This window comes from Herpailurus yagouaroundi, unplaced genomic scaffold (assembly GCF_014898765.1).
Source record: "Herpailurus yagouaroundi ecotype Mexico unplaced genomic scaffold, PumYag 182, whole genome shotgun sequence".
NCBI classification, from domain to species: Eukaryota; Metazoa; Chordata; class Mammalia; order Carnivora; family Felidae; genus Herpailurus; species Herpailurus yagouaroundi.
The window spans coordinates 51,494,644-51,512,296 of NW_024412413.1; the positions used below are offsets into that span (position 1 = coordinate 51,494,644).

At 44.3% G+C, this 17,653-nt stretch overlaps 1 protein-coding gene across 2 annotated transcripts in view; it reads right to left on the reverse strand.

Annotated features, from left to right (window-relative positions):
* HMGA2 (high mobility group AT-hook 2) overlaps positions 1–3,457 on the reverse strand; it is a 142,050-nt gene extending 138,593 nt beyond the window's left edge. For both annotated transcript variants that reach the window (XM_040491497.1, XM_040491496.1), the window contains exons 1-2: positions 3,044–3,457; positions 338–424 (exon numbers count right to left, since the gene is read on the reverse strand). In XM_040491497.1, coding sequence (XP_040347431.1) covers positions 338–424; positions 3,044–3,154 — 198 coding nt within the window. In that variant the 5' untranslated portion in view covers positions 3,155–3,457. The remainder of the gene's footprint in view (positions 1–337; positions 425–3,043) is intronic.
* Between the last annotated feature and the right edge of the window lie 14,196 nt (positions 3,458–17,653).

Below are 17,653 nucleotides of genomic sequence, written 5' to 3' on the forward strand. Positions count from 1 at the left end.
TCACCCCCAAGCAAATCCTATAGTTCTGATTTATTTTTAACTATTTCACAGCTGGTGCAAATCTTAACTGTCTTTCTCCACTCCCCCTCAGCACCCTCTCACCCCTGTTTTGAGCTTCGTATTCTTTGGTAATTGTTAAGAACAGCATCTTCATAAACTTTTTATGCTAAGCAATTGCTTAGAAATCGAACTCTGCTGAGAAATAGCACAGTTGGAAGATGAGTCTTGGGTTACCCAGTTGGGACAAATCCTTAGGCTTGCATCTAGAATGGGAAAATTACAGGGAAGCTCATGTGGTCATGGAGAAGGTGGAGAGACTTGACTTGAGAAATCTCACCTTTTGAGCTGCTTTGGAGGGACTCTTGTTTTTGCTGCCTTTGGGTCTTCCCCTGGGTCTCTTAGGAGAGGGCTCACCGGCTGGCTCCTAAGTGTGGGGGGGAAAAAATGCTGTTGTGGAAGAATGTCTGAAAGAAATTGACCCTGACTCTAGAGTTATATTTTCTGCACGTGCTGCTCAAAAGCACTGTTGGAACACATTCAGCAAGAGCATAAATGGAATGATGATGGTACTGAGTTTACAGAAAGAGGAAATAACTCTACTTTTAATCCAAGGGTTCAAAAAGGAAATTCTGTTTTGCCTGTGAAAAGTAGGGTCTGCTTCAACTCCAGAAGGTAACAAAGGCCGACAAGGTTGCAGGTTCTAGAGAGAAAGTTACACGTTTTTAAGGTGTAAAATTTGAATGGTCATGCATTTGGCAACTTACAAATATTTTATACGAATGCTACTATCCGTTGTGCTAGGATTTCAAACAACAGAAGTATGAAGCTAACAGCGTAAGTATTTCAACGATCTTCCATATTGAAAAGATGGTTTTTAATCATCTCTGTATATCCGCATTGCAGATCAATTGTGACTCAATCAACACATTGAGTGAAGCACTGGAACAATTATCCAAGATCTTCAACTCAAAATAGCTCCGTTCCCCCCTAAAATTTCCAAATAATTATGGTAAATCTGTTGTGGGAGGTTTTGCTTGAATTATCTAGATAATTGCTTCAATTCTCCACTTCCTTTTGGAGTTGGAGGCATGGTCTCCAGTCTACATTTAAATATCTTTTGACAAAAATAAACATTTTCTCCAAAAGTTGCTTTGCAGAAAACTCTTATGGAAGGGGTGGACTGGAGAAAACTAAAAGAGGGGAAAAATGAGGAAGACTGGAAGTGTCTGGGAGGGAGAAATTGAAACTATCAATAGGTTTAGCAAAACTTTAAATGGCTTCTATGCCAAGTAGTAAATACTCAAGTGGTTAAGAGAATGCGGTGATTAATATTCCAGATCCTAAATATTTATCCAGTGAATCATCAATTTACATTTCATTCAGATTCGGTGATTAAATGGGACTAATTAACTTAAAACGCATGAAAGTCTTCAACGAAAATTCGCATCCTGTTTAGAGAATCTGGGGACGGTTCCCTGCAAGCTTCTGTGGGACCACTAACGCCAGTGGGCACATCCGGAGCAAACACACCGGAGACACATTTTTCTTTCTTTGTGAACTCTGCCTTAACTCAAAGGTAAAACCTCCAATCACCTCCAGAACCCACTGCAATTTCTTTTGGATTATTTTTTGGAGATGGGAGATAGAGTCAGAGGGAGCTGGGTGGCGGGTGGGAAACAAGGGGGGGGGGGGAAGGGCAGAGACTTCCTGGGAGGTGTAAAACAGGATCCTCACCCGGTTTAAAGTGTCGCTTGGGCAAAGCGGGAAAACTCAGGGCTTCTAGATTGGCTTGTTTCCTTTGATGATTTCAAAAAGGTACAACCCTTTCAGTTTTTCTAAAATGCTCAGGCAAGCATACATTGTTCAATTTCCCCCTACCTTGCTCTCGGGCAGCTTTGGGACTCCAGGATTATTTTCTAATAGGCCTATTTGCCGTGAAGGAAGAGCTTTAAGGCTAAGGAACGCAGGAGAAGTTTTAAAGCCCGCGGAAGCCGAGTTTAAATGTTCTCAATAGACATGTCCCGCTCCAGCTCTGCCCGCCGAGGCTTGGAAATTGCAGCGAACAAAACCCCCCGCGCTGGGCGCTGCGCGCAGCTCTGCAAGCGCCGGCTGCACGCTTAATTGGTTGCATCCGCAGACAAAACCCTCCACTCCGCGGGGTCCCGGGCGCCCCTCGATCGTCCCCTCCCAACCCCCAGCCAGTCGCCCTGGAGAAGTACATTTAATGTCTGCAGCTCGGAAGCGCGGGATCCAGGGGCCAAAGGGAGACTGGGCGCCTTGCGAGGAAGTGACCTAGCTACCGTACACACTCTCGGACACTACTTTCCACCGCGCCCTTGGCCAAATGAGTTAATCCCGTCCGGTGAGGACCCGGGCTCTCCCGTAGCCCCTTCCCAGGGACACCTCCGCGGCAGCGGCCGCCGCGCCGCATTTAAAGAGCTCCAAGAGAACCGGGAGGGCCAAAGAGTTCTTTGTCGGGAGGGAGCGATTCCCGGGCCACCGAGAACTTGGGGAGGACGCTAAGGGGGCGGCTGCGGCGCGCCAGTCCCCGGCCCGCGAGCAAAGCCGGTTGGCGGGAGAACTAGCCTCCGGCCCCCGGGACTTCAGCTCCTCCGCCCCTGACCCGCCAGAGCACCCCTGCACCCCCACCCCCACCGCCCACCCGCCCCCACCTCGGCAACTGTAAAGCGGCTTGGAAAGTGCCCGGCGAGCCCTGGGCTGTGGGACCCCGGCCGCTTCGTCACCAGGAGACATCGCGCCACTCGGGGCCGTGCACAATAGCGAAAGTCCGAGGACGCGCTTCGCCCGACCCCACCTCCCGCCGCCTGCCGCGGTTCCCCACCTCCCCGCCCCGAGGAGCGCGGGCGCCCCGGGGCTCAGCGGCGCATTCGCGCGGAGGACGCCGCAGCCCGCCCCCACGGCCGGCCGGCAGCGTGCGGCGGCCGCCGCCACTGGGCTCCCGCGCTCGGGTCGCCGCGCTTCGCGGGGCCCTCGCCCAGGGAGCGGAGGTGGGCTGGTGCCCCCACCCCGCCCGCGTACTGACTTGCTGTTGCTTCCTGGGTCGGCCGCGTCCTCTCTTCTGAGGCGCCGGGGCGGCAGGTTGTCCCTGGGCTGAAGTGGACGGCTGCCCGGCGCCTTCTCCGCGTGCGCTCATCCTGCCTCCCGCCGCCGCCGCCGCCGCCGCCGCCGCCGCCGCCGCTACCGCTGCCGCCGCCGCCGCTACCGCCGCCGCAGCCGCTTCGCCTCCGCCGCCCCAAATGTGCCCAGCACCTTTCGGGAGATCGGGTGATGGGACCGGAGAATGTGGCAGGGTGGGCGAGAGCTGGCGTGCTGCTCAGGCTGCTGCTGCTCAGGCTGCCGCCGCTGCCACCATCAACACCGGACGTCCAGCGGCTGCCAAAAAGAGAGAAGAGGGGCGGAGGAGGAGGAGAAGGAGGCGCTGCTGGTGGCGGCGGCAGCGGTGGGTGGGTGCCGGAGGTGGAGGTGGAGGTGGAGGTAGCGAGAGGAGGAGGAGAGCGGAGAAGGAAAAGAGGGTTCGAAGTCGGGAGGCTCCCCTCTTGGTTTGGGATCAGCAGTTGCGGTCACCGGTAGCACTTCGGAAGCGGCTTGGAAATGGAAGAGACTTGGAGTGGATTGTGTCCCTTGAAATGTTAGGCGGGGAAAGAATTCCTCCTCCTCTTCCCCCCCGCTCCGCGCTCACAGAGCAAGAAAGAGAGAGAGAGAGAGAGAAAACAAATAGCGCCTTGGGCAGTCGGAAAGCAAAAGGAGGATGGGGAGATTCTGCCGGGATCGGGTCGGGCACTGAGCGCGGGCAAAGGACGGAGCAGTGGGTGGCACCGCGCCTCCTCGGGTGGCGGGAGCAGGCGGCAGCGGCACCGGAGAGTCGGAGGGGGACGGGCTGCTCGCTCCTGCGTCCTGTACCAAGCGCGCGCTGCCCGGGCTGGAAGTTTTCTGAGTTCCTGCCCCAGGATTCTAGTGGGATGAGTGTGTGTGTGCTTGGGGAGGGGGCGGCGGGGTTCGGGGGGAGTGCCCACCTCTAATCGTGGGCGGATAAAGGGGAGGGGGCTGCGCCGGAGGAAACGTATGAGGAGGAGGGAGGCCAGGCGGACCGCCGAGCCAAGGCGCCTGGCCGCGGGCCAGAGGCAGCGTTCGAAATACAACTGCTTCGGCGGCGGCGGCGCCCGGGTGCCACCCGAAGCCCCGCTCACGTGCTCCCGCCCGGCGGCGGGGTTAAAGGGACAGGCCGGGGATCCCGGGACGGCTCGCCGCCGGCTTCGTCCCGCCAGCCGCCCGAGGTCGCCCCTGGGCGGTTGTCCTAGTAAGGCACGGGAACGTGACCGCCCCGGAGCCGCGTTTAGGGGCTTGGCCTTTACCTGCACCTCCACGACGCGGAGCCAACACTCTGCAGGAAGCGTCTAGCTGCACGCGCGGCAGAGTTCCAGTTCCCTGTGAGTGGGAAGAAACGGAGGAGGAGTAGGGACGGGCCCCCCGCAGCCTTGCTCTGCCTGGGAATACCCTCATCACAGACTGCAGGACCCGAAGCGCGCACACACAGACATGCACACAGATCCACATATGCACACTCGAACGGGCACATCCATGCATGAGCACACACGTACACAAACACGCGCCGCTACATGCACGCAGATATGCGTGCGCATTCGCAGACACATGCACACGTGCATACAATGTGCACACGGGCACACGGAGCGCGCCAGCCCCTACGCTGAGCTTTTTTTCTCCGGAAAAGACTAGAGACCACGCGAAGTCTCCCCCGCCCTTGGGTCTGGCGCTACGCACCCGGGCTCCAATGCAGGGTAGAGGGGTTGCCCCATGCGGGAACCCCATAGCTTCCTAAACATCACAATCGAGCCAATTGTCCAACTGTCCCTTTAATTTACCTTGATTTAACCTTTTCCCTAGGAACTCCCTTTCTGCCAAGTCCTAATTTTATTGCTTGGGCTGTTTCTGAGTTATGTGAACACTGTAATGACCACAGTCCGTTTTAAAAAGGTGGAGTGCATTTAAAAATGTACCTCTTTTCATCCTTGAATAACAAAAAACTCTGAAAAAAAATTAGGTTCAGATTCTCACACATCACGCCCAAAATTATTTTGGGCCAATTCCAAAATAAAAACTTTCAGCCGAGGAAGAAATTTTCTTCCTCCCAATACAGACCACCGTGAAATTAAAAAAAAAAAAAAAAAAAAGCCTACTTTCCAGCCTTAAGCAGGGAGTTAGACACAGCCAGGGTCCGCAGTGCCTGTGGAGGAGGCGCGTGTAAATGTCTGCTTCGGCGCGGCGGCGCTGATTGGTCAACGTTGCCATTTTAAATCCGTTTCCAGCTGCCCTTTGCAGAGCTGGGACACTTAGCCGCACGTTGAGTGCCCTGCAGAAACCCAGCGTTTCTCCTGGGTCTGGGAACGCTTAGCTGTGGTGGAGAGAGAGAGCCTCCTTCCCTCCGGATGGAGCCCAGCAGTTGACTAGGGAGGGAGGGGTCTAACAGGAACCAAAGGTTTTCTGCCGGGGCTTCGCTGAAAGATAGTATCTTCATCAAAGGGATTGAAATTTCACGTACTAACGATTGCAGTGACATCTCCTAACTGCCAAGTGGGCACATTTTTTAATGTGATCACACTTGCACTGTGGTGTGCGCATTTTACTTACACGTACAAAACGGGCTTCTAGGTTTCTGTTGGCTTGCTTTTGCAAGGACTGGAGATGGAATTCTGAGGATGAAGGTAAAAGATATCACTGATGGTTTCAGCCAGCCAGTTTTATACTGGGTACGTTATATCTGCGGATTTTTCTTTCGTATGCACACAGCCGGCAAGAAGGAAATCCCAAAATGTTATTTTTGCATTAATCCTTGGCTCTAAGAAACGCCCAAAAAAAAACCGGGGGGGGGGGGTGAGAGAATGTCCGGCCACTTGTTTTCAGGCCACCATCACTTCACTATCAGACTATTTGACCCCTTTTGAATTTATAACAAGGCTACAAAACAAATGCTGCATCACATTTTATGTAACTCAGTTTTATATATTTTAATTCTTGGAAGCTATATTTAATTTTTTTCAAGTTTGTGTCTATTTTCTGTAGAAGAGACATTACAATTTGTTTTTGAGACCTTAAAAAATTGTGTCATAGTTTTCTGAAGTTAAATGGATATATTTTAAAGAATAAATTTTTTTAACAATTACATTTGGGGGTCCCCACCCCACCCCAGTTTAAGCTGCTCAATTGTTTGCTTCCCTTTCTTTACCTCATCATATTTTACCCATCCGTTCAAGGTTAAAACTCTTATTTCTAATTTGAAAACTTTCCAGGTGGTTTCTGTTCACGTGAAACTATTTCTTTTCTTCTGCACCTACTATCAAACTGAACAATTAGCACTTTGGTTGTATATGTTAACAAGGTTTCTAATTATCTGATACATGATTTAGTGTTTGGGTCAGGTCAGCTCCTCAGTGGGTGGTAAAATCAATCCAGTGGACCCAGTAGATACACAATACAATAGATCATATCACATGTAAAAGTTCTGTTTAAATTATATAGTACATGCGTGTGAAAGTTGTATTCAGATGTTTTCCCCACTTCCTAATATTTTGGAAATTGGTATATATCTTAAAGTTCAGGGTCTCTTGGCCGTGTGTTATCACATACTAGCCAGGATCTTTTCTATTTTAGTTGTATATATGATACTGGTGACACCACAAATCAGTGAAATATATGTAGTAAAGTCGATTTCTTACTATTTCTTACCAGCTCTGCAGTCTTCAGGAAATCCTTTCTCCTCTGTGTAGCTCAGTGTCCCCGTTTCTAAAATGAAAGGTCAATATAATCTCTGAGGGTTCTTCCAGTTTTTAACAGACTTTAAGACATGTATGATATCTTGTTCTCTAGTTGTGTTTTGTTCATATGTAAATTATGTGTAGATGCCATGGGGACAGGTAGTATTTCTAACACTTCTTTTTAGCACCAGTCATGTGTAGGTAGTCTTCAGTTTATGATAGACTTTTGGTACTTACCAATGTATTGCTATGACAGAGTTACTCTTAATAAGCTCCAAGATGAGACAAGCATTACATATATAAAAGTATCTTAGTAATTCTTTTCAGTAAAGGAAGATGCACCTGCGATGAAGAGATTGTGTTTCTCACTTTGCCCTTTATCACATTATATTTATAGTTTAATATAGCCATAAATTAAGGGATAGTTTAAGGATTTTCTCAGATTACGACTGGCTGAATTAATCATAGATGTATTTTATACGTAATTACACAGATTTATTATAACCAGATATTTTGAAAATCAATCTATTTGGGGTCACAGAAAAAATTATACTTAATATTTAGTGAACAGAATGCATACTATACACGTGCACACATATACATACACATATACATATACATGTACATGTAAATGTACATATACATGTATAGTATATAGGAGCTCAGTATAATGCAAGGTAAGCACATATTTCTGAAAAATACTTCCAACGTTTTGACGGGGACTCATTGGCACTGCTTAAACGCATAATTTTAGAGATTGTGTCTTTTAAAATATGCTCAGTGTTTAATGAAATGTAGGAAGAATAATCTCTAAAAGTTTCCTACATTATCACCAAGAAAAAATATATGCGGCCAAGCTAACATTTTGCTGGTTAACAATGTGGGAGTGGGGAGGTGGACGGGCTTTCTAGTCCCATAGACAGAGAATCATCCAACAAAATGAATTTGTCCACTCCTTCGGTCACTCACTCAACAAATATATGTTGAGTTGGTTTTGCGCTAATCTCACTTCGTATTCTCTCAGGACTTGGGAAAGCAATTCATCTGCAACTAGAGAAAATCTCTTTTGTAACAGCTACGTGCTCATTTAAAATCTATTTACCTATTATGTTAAGCCTTCCATTTACCCTTAACGAATGTTTATTCTCCTTTATCCAATCCACAGTTCATTCAATAAATACTTATTAAGTAACTGATATGTGCTAGGATTCACAGAACATCCTTTTTGGCAGAAATCATGGAAGTGGAACAGAAACAGAATAGTTTTAGTTTTATTTCCATCTCTTGTCTATTGACAATATACTGTCATCTCCAAACAATCTTGGTCTAGATATACTATCAGGTAACTTTGGGTAGCAAGAAGAATAGGGGCTTTTAAAGTAGTTTTCTTTTTTTTTTAAGTTTATTTGTTTTGAGAGAAAGGGAGGGAGAGAGAGAACGAGGGGGGAGGGGCAGAGAAAGAAGGGAGAGAGAGAACCCCAAGCAAGCTCCTCTTCAGTGCAGAGCCCCACGTGGGGCTCGAACTCAAGAACTATGAGATCATGACCAGAGCCAAAATCAAGAGTCGGACGTTCAACCAACTGAGCCACACAGGTGCCCCAAGAATATGTTTTTTTAAATCAGACTTAGGAATAGAAGGTATGGCCTGCAGAATGTTAAAAATGGCTCCTAAAACTTCTTGCCCCCTTGGCGTACATGCTCTGCATAATCCCTGGGGCTATCATATGATGGATTTTATTCCCATGATTAGGTAATGTTAGATGGTACAGTTTACCTTAAGATAAGGAAATTATCCAGGTGAGCCTGACCTAAGGATATGTGTGCTTTAAAAGCAGAGTGTTATTTCTACCTGATTTTAGGAGAGGAAGTTTAAGAATTGGAACTCAAGGGGCGCCTGGGTGGCGCAGTCGGTTAAGCGTCCGACTTCAGCCAGGTCACGATCTCGCGGTCCGTGAGTTCGAGCCCCGCGTCGGGCTCTGGGCTGATGGCTCGGAGCCTGGAGCCTGTTTCCGATTCTGTGTCTCCCTCTCTCTCTGCCCCTCCCCCGTTCATGCTCTGTCTCTCTCTGTCCCAAAAATAAATAAACATTGAAAAAAAAATAAAAAAAAAGAAAAGAATTGGAACTCAAGAAGGATTTGACTCGCCATTGTTGCTCTGACCATGGAGAGGACTCATGGCAAAGAATGTGGGTAGCCTCCAGGAGCTGAGAACAATCCTGGCTACCAGCCAGCAAGGAAACAGGGACCTCTTTTGTAGAACCCCAAGGAACTGAATTCCACTGAAGAGAATGAGTTTGGAAGCGGGATCTTCCCCCAGAGCCTTCTGGTAAGGACTCTAGCCCAACACCTTGATTTCAGCCTTGTGATACCACCAAAGAGAATCCAGTCATGTTATGCCTGACTTCTGACCTACAAAACTATAACCTAATAAATGGGTATTTTAACGGTGTTTAAGTCATGAAGTCTGTGCAACAAAAGAAAATTGATACAAGAGGGATCTGGCCATATAAACTTTCCCTTCTTTTTCTATCCCATGGGCTGTTTCCAAAACACAAGTACTCATAGTTTGTCTAGAGCTGTCCCAAGTGGTTATACCAAACCTACCACGCCACCTGCTCTGTCTCTTTCGCTTTTAAGGAAGCAATGGCCAGCATGGAAACACATCATCTTGCATTGTTTCCATCCTTCACTCTCTCTCTTTCCCTCCTTCCCTCTCTTTCTCTCTTTCTCTCTCTTGTTCTCCTATTTCTCTGTCTCAGTACCTTAGACTTCCTAACGCCATCATACTGGAGGGACAAGGGGGGGAGGTTACATATTCAGACAATTCCAGGTTCCCCAACCCCTTCCATCTAAACCACCTCCAGCTGATATAAAATAGATCAGAGAGATCCCTGCTGAACCCTGCCCCAATTGCAGATTTATCAGTAAAATAATTACTGTTTTTATTCTTAAGCCATAATTTTTGGGTGGTTTGTCACATAACCATAGAAGCCGGCCCATCTTGGTTTCCCTAAAACTGGTCTGTTTTCATTTATCTCATCCCGATTAATAATCTTAAACAAGTGATTTGCTTAGCTGGGAATCACTCTAACTCCTCTTTCTCTTTCCACTTCAAGTGATCATCAGGTCCCTCCAGTTCTGCCCTCTAAATATTTCTTGAATCTGTCAACTCTCCACCTCCAGGGTTACTGCCTTAGTGAGAGCTCTCTCCAATTTTCATTTGGATAACCCCAATGTCTTTCTCTCTGGGCTCTTAGCCTTCAGTCTTACATTTAAAAAAACCATTCTCTGTAATGCCTCTAGAAGAATCCATGTCTTTGTTATCAGTTCTTTTTATTTTCCTTTTTTCTTATCGCAAATGGAATAGTCCGTCTACACTTTAAATAATATAGGTTCATGCTGCACATTCTGTTTCATAGCCTATTTTATGCAAATAATATATCATGAATATGTTTATGTCAATGAATGTTCTTCTACATTTGGTTCTTCTACAAGTGGTTCTACAACACCACTTTTAATGGCTTTCTTTTATTCTACAGTAAATATGTGTCTATATGTGTGTATATATATAAATATGTGTATGTATATGAATAAAACAGAACACCTGAAATTAAGTAAGCACTTGATAAAGTATTTTATGACATCCTTGTGAAAAAATGAAGAAATACGGGTCAAATGTTATGCATTCTTTTGTGCTGACATGAACTTCAAAGACAGTCTCTTTATCAGCATCCTGGAAAAATTTTCAAATGTTCAGATATCCTAAAGGTAGAAGAGAGGCTAGCTATTGATGCCTAAATTAAGATTCAAAAAGATCTCAACAAGCCATAATACAATTTAAGAAAATGAATACAAAGTATCAATTAATTTCAAAAGGAGGAAAAATATACCAGTACAGGTAGAAAAAGTGACTTAAAAGCAATTCCTAGGATTGCATATAAGATTAAAAAGCAGATATTACTGGGTTCCACCTCATATCCATTCTGCCTTTCTAGTTTTGTAAAAGAACACCTACAGTGCTGAGTATAGCAAATTGCCCAACTGTAAAACCACATTTCACAATCTCCCTTCTAGATTGGGGTATTCAATGAAATATAAGCAGAAATCTTTGGTAAGTACTTCTAGGACAGCCCTTTAAATGGGACTGACTCAGCTGAAAGGCCTCCCTTTGCATGTGGGTATCCAATTGTTCCAGAACTATTTGTTTTAAAAAAAAACCAAAAAACTATCTTTGCTCCATATTTCCTTTTCTCCTCTGTCAAAGATCAGTTGACTATTTTTATATGGGTCTATTTCTGTGTTCTCCATTCTGTTCCATTGATCTATCTATCTTTTCTTTTGTGAATAACACACTGTCTTGATTACTACAGCATTATAGCAAAACTTGAAGTTGAGTAGTGTCAGTTGTACTTCTTCAATTTTGAGTTGGCTATTCTGGGTCTTTTGCCTATGATATAAATTTTAAAATCAGCGATCAACCCACAGGGGGTTTGCTGGGCTTTTGATAAGGATTATGCTGAATCTATAAGTCAAAGTAGGAAGAACTGACATCTTGACTATATTGAGTCTTTCTATTCATAAACATGGAATATCACTCCATTTGTTTAGTTCTTCTTTGATATATTTCATCAGAGTTTTGTCGTTTTCCTTATATAGATCTTGTACATTTTTTATTAGATTTATACCTAAGAATTTCATTTTGAGGGTTGCTAATGTGAATGGTAAAGTGGATTGCATTTCACATTCCACTTGCTTATTACTGATACACAGGAAAACAACTGATTTTTATATATTAACTTTGTATCTACAACTTTGTTATAATCACTTATTAGTTACAGAATTTTTTTGTAAATTATTTTGAATTTTCTTTGTGAACAAAGATAGTTTTATTTTTTCCTTCCCACCCTATATACATTTTATTTCCTTTTCTTGTCTTATTGCATTAGCAGTTAATCAATTACAGTTCAGGTTTCCTTACCCCAGTACTAGCTTGGCTGTGGTTTCTGCTCTGGAAGTTTGTGATTCTCTGTATTCATCTCTGTCTTCAATTTTTGAGACAGTGATTTACCCTGTGATCCCACTTCTCTTATGCATCTAAGATTTTTTTTTTTCCAGTTTGTTCGGCTTTTTATGTGTTAGGACAGAGTGGTAATTTATAAGCTCCTTATAACTCAGATTGGAACCCCAAGGTCCCTGCATCCGGCTTTTAAATAACTAGAGTAGAAAAGGAAATACTATCACTATACTTTTCCCTTGTCAGTGTACATCAGGAAAATCACTTTCAGTTCTAGGCATCATGCCTGAAGAAGGATTTTGACAAAAATCATGCAATGTAAGTGGGTTTTCCAAACATGTCATAAGAAGATAATTTGAAGGAAATGGGTTTTTAGCCTAAAGAGAGACTTGTGTCAGTATGATCACCACATTAAAGTACTGCTATTTTGGGGGCACCTGGGTGGCTCAGTTGGTTAAGCGCCCAACTTTGGCTCAGGTCATAGATCTGGTGGTTTGTGAGTCCAAGCTCTGTGCCAGGCTGTGTGCTGACAGCTCGGAGCCTGGAGCCTGCTCCAGATTCTGTGTCTCCCTCTGTCTCTGTCCCTCCCCCACTCAAACTCTCTCTCTCTCTCTCCCCCTTTCAAAAAAAAATAATAAATGTTTAAAAATTAAAATAAAAAGTACTGCCATTTTGATGAAGTAAATTTAGACGCATTCTTTATTACTTCATGCAGAATGAGGGGTAGTCCTATTTCAACCAAATATAAGATTAAACTTTCTAAACTTAGGGTCATTTGAAAACATACTGTTTAATATTATTGCATAGCAAGTGAGTTCCCCAGTTAGTGGTGATGGTTAGGCAGAAATTTAGTGACTAAATAGAAGAATACTGTGGGTAACGTGAGTAGCAGGAGGAGAGATTAGGCCAGAACCCTTTCTTTAAGTGAAAGCCATACTGAAGGCATCTCAATCTATCCCCACTCCCAGAAAGAATCTCTAGAACTTCCCAGAGCAGAGCTTTTTAAAAGACTGGATTACAAAGTAGGTTGAGAATTTCAATTCCAACTCAAAATGTTAGGTAGGGTCAGTTACAGACCAATATTTGCCCATACATGATATTTTTTCCATTTGATACCCAAGGAAAGTTTTGAGAGAAGATCAGGTTTATCGCCTAAAAACTTTAAATTTTTTTTATGTTTATTAATTTTAGAGAGAGACAGAGATGGAATGCAAGTGGGTTAGGGGCAGAGAGAGAGGGAGACACAGAATCTGAAGCAGGCTCCCGGCTCTGAGCTGTCAGCACAGAGCCCGATGTGGGGCTGGAACCCACAAACTGTGAGATCATGACCTGAGCCAAAGTTGGATGCTCAATTGACTGAGCCACCCAGGCACCCCTCACCTAAAAACTTTTAAATAAAAATAAATGTAAATGCAAATTTAATAATTTACATAATTAAATAATTTAATTTAATAATGTAAAAAATAAATGTCAATGTAAATTTAATAATTTACATAATTAAATAATTTAATTTACTAATGTAAATTTTAAATGTAACAACTACATTATCACCAAAGGAACATTTTAGTCTGTGCCATCATTTTCAAAATTTTTGTAGTGCATATATTGTTATAAATTAGTAATTGGTACCTGTTATAATAGTAATAAGAAGCAACAACAAATCATCATGAGAATGAATAGGGGCACCTGGGTGGCTCAGTGGGTTAAGCATCTCACAAATGGTGAGATGGAGCCTGAATCAGGCTCTTCACTGACAGTGCGGAGCCTGCTTGGGATTCTCTCTCTCTCCCTCTCTCTCTGCCCTTCCCCTGAGCTCTCTCTCTCTGTCTCTGTCTCCGTCTCAAAATAAATAAATAAACTTAAAAAAAAAAAAAGAATGATAAAACACCCATTTGGTACCAAATCTTGTTTCAGTCACTTGCGGGGAAGGAGGCAAAGTTCAGGGAGAAACGTAAAGCAAAGAGAGAAAAACAAAAACAGACCAGACCTGGGTATGGGTTCAGACTTCAAAGAATCTAAAAAATGGCCAGAGTTACAAGTACATAAGTCGCTATAATTTAAAGCAGAAAAAGATAATCGCTCTCGAGTGTGTGCTGAGTGAGTTCAAGGAAAGAAGAGATTTCTATGGTGTGGGAATTAAGGGGGTGGGTGGGGGGAGGCCACTGGGGAGCCCTGGTGCTTGAGAGGGTCTTGAAGGACAGCTAGACCTAGAGATGAGAAGAAAGGAATTGTGAGCAAAGGGAGGATTATGGGAAAAGTTGCTGAAACGCAAACCTGAAATGCGTGTACCAAGAGAGGTTTTACTGCCTTAGTCAAATGCCAGCTGGAAGCAACTCACTGCAGAGGGTTTTTTTTGAAGACATTTAACCGTAGGACCGCATAGAGAGATTGGGCAGAGTTTTAAGTACAAACGAGGAAGGTTGAGGCACCCAGACACTAGCAATACTGGGAAACCATTACCACTCTAGAGCTAAAGTGGTCAGCAAAGGAAATAGTTCTCAAGACCCTAGTGAGAGTTGGAGCCCTGGAGGGGGCGCTATCTGCTAGGAGCTGAGGTCAAGGAGGCGTGTTACTGTTGCCGAAGAGCACAGAGTGGGTGGGAAGAAATACCCTGACCTCTTTCTCACCCTGCTCTGCTTCCTCGTGCCAAACTCAATAAGAAGCCAACAAGCAAGGAATCCTGAGTGATTTGGGCCACCAGGTAGGGCACAGAACAGGATAGAGAGGGACTAAGAATCGATGTAGGGTGGGTGGTTGGCTGAGGGAACAAAGAATAAGCAGGAGAAGAAAGATCAGAAGCTTAGAGAAGATTCGGGAACATCTTAATTACCACTTTTAGAAGTTTCTAAATTATTCGATAGATAATGTGGAGACACTGATGCTTTATCAGCAAGAAGGTGATGTAACGAATATTCCAGAACAGGGCGGGCCAGGTGGACAGAACTCCATGATGTTACCAGTGTTCCCTATTCCTTCTTCCATTATGCACTCCAGTTCTTAGCATGTGGATTTCGTCTGTATGGTCACCTCTATCTCTAGTCTCATATCCACACGTTAGACAACAAAAGAAAGAAAAAAAGACAAATAAACAAAACTTTTCCAGAAGTAGGTTTTCACCACAGGGTTTACCTCAGCTGGGAAAAGCATGTTGTTACTCTAAAGTCCATTGGTTTTTGTTTTTGTTTTTGTTTTAAGAAAAAAGTGGGATGGGGTGCCTGGGTGGCGCAGTCGGTTAAGCGTCCGACTTCAGCCAGGTCACGATCTTGCGGTCCGTGAGTTCGAGCCCCGCGTCGGGCTCTGGGCTGATGGCTCAGAGCCTGGAGCCTGTTTCCGATTCTGTGTCTCCCTCTCTCTTTGCCCCTCCCCCGTTCATGCTCTGTCTCTCTCTGTCCCAAAAATAAATAAAAACGTTGAAAAAAAAATTTAAAAAAAAAAGAAAAAAGTGGGGGAAATACTGGGCTGAAGCCAGAAGCATTTTATGTAAACCAGAAGAAAGCTTGATGGGAGAAGGGCTCTCTAATTCTTAATTATTTGAATGTCTAGTAATTCCGAATTTGGGCGGTGGTGTCCAGATGGAGAAGTTGGGAAAAGTTACTTGGAAAATGAATAGGGGGTCTGAGATTTGGGACATACTGAATATATATATATACAGTCATATATAACCCATAATGGCTAAGTCATGTTATAAATCAGGAAAGTGGGTAGAACTGGAGATAGGAATTTCAATGGCAAACTAGATTGAGTTATTGTTTCCAACTCTTTATTTTCATACTTAATACAATCATGCCCTTTGCCACTGCAGGTCAAGTTCACTTGCAGCTCCACTGAAGTTGAATTTAGCAACATGAATCTTTTTTTTAACAATGGTTTGAGAGAAGTATCACATCATTTTTACGCCATGGAATATTTCTGCTTGCAGCTTGAGATTCTAGGCTTCCATATGAGAAGAGCACTCCTAGGATAAGTATTCATGAAATAGATCAGAACGAATGCCCAGCCAAGCCCAGCAGAGCCATAATCGACATGCAAACCCATAGATGCTTGTGGTTGGAGTCCCTGAAGTTTGAGATTGTTTTTCTTATGCAATGCTCCTGCAGCAGAAGTCTAATTAATACAACTGGTCATTCTCAAAGACACAAGAACAAATGGAAACGACTTCACCCCCACTAGGATGACTCTGATCAAAAAGACAGATAAAAGCAATTTGGGCAAGGATATGGAGAAATTGGGACACTCATACATGGCTGGTGGGAATGGAAAATGGGAGCATCTCTTTGGAAAACAGTCTGGCCACTCCTCAAAATATTACAGGTAGAATTACCGCATGACCCAGCAATTCTTTTTTTTTTAAATTTTTTTATTTTTTAAGTTTTTTTTTTTTAACGTTTATTTATTATTTTTGGGACAGAGAGAGACAGAGCATGAACGGGGGAGGGGCAGAGAGAGAGGGAGACACAGAATCGGAAACAGGCTCCAGGCTCCGAGCCATCAGCCCAGAGCCCGACGCGGGGCTCAAACTCACGGACCGCGAGATCGTGACCTGGCTGAAGTCGGACGCTTAACCGACTGCGCCACCCAGGCGCCCCCCCAGCAATTCTATTCCTAGGGGTGTTACCAAGAGAAACGAAAACATAGGTCCACACCAAAACTTGTGCATGAATGTGGATAGCAGCATTAGTCACAATAGCCCAAACACGAGAGCAGCACGAATGTCCATCACCTGATGAATGGGTTAAGCAAAATGCAGTATAGACCTACAATGGAATATTACTCAGCAATAAAAAGAAATGATGTACTGAATCATGCTGCAAAATTGGAGGACCCTTGGAAACATCATGTTCACCGAAAGAAGCCAGACCAAAAGGTCACGCATGGTATGATTCCATTTATACGAAATGCCCAGAATTGGTCAATCTATAAAAACAGAAGATAGATAGGGGAGAGAGATGAAAAGGCTCAGATTTCTTTTGGAAGTGATGAAAATTTTCTAAAACTTGATTGTGGCGATGGTTTCACAACTCCGTGACCATACAAAAAACGAGTGAATTGTGTTCCTGTAAATGGAGGAATTGTATGGTATGGTTTAAAACAATGAACAAAGGACAAAGCCACAAACCTGCAAATAAGACATATGCCGCGAGCTGGGGGCAGTAAACCCGTCACACTCTCTCACCTGACCTGACTGTGACAAATGGCATATGTGCTTGTGAAAGCTGGCTGGAGTTCGTGGGTGCAATTGTTTGTCAGACAAACAGACGTTTTCTATATGTGGTACTAACTTGCCTACGTAGGAGAAAGGAAGATATGCATGGCTTCATTAGCACCATGATCTAACCCAGTGGTTTGCAAATTCTGTAAGAAATATTTCCTTTAATAATGTACACAGCCTATACTTGAATAAAATCTAATCGTGGAGTATTCCAACAATCCAGAACTATCTGGAGTAAACCATGAACGTACAAAAGTCCTTCTTTACCAGTCTACCAACTCCACATAGTCTCCTTCCAGAAGTAACCACTGGAAACCGTTGTAAAGCCTTCGAGTCCTTTATTCTAAGCATCTGCAGAAATATATAGGCAAATGCACCGCTTTTTACAGAAATTAGACCATAATATGCAGACTGTACTGAAGTTTGCTTTTATTGTTTTAATACATAAGTTTATTTATTTACTTTGAGAGAGGGAGAGAGAGCGAGCACCTGGTGAAGGGGCAGAGAGAGGGAGAGAGAGAATCCCAAGGAAGCTCCATGCTGCCAGCCCAGAGCCCCATGCAGGCTCCATCCCAGGAACCATGAGACATGACCTGAGCTGAAATTAAGAGCCCCCTGAGCCTTGCTTTATTTTTTTTTT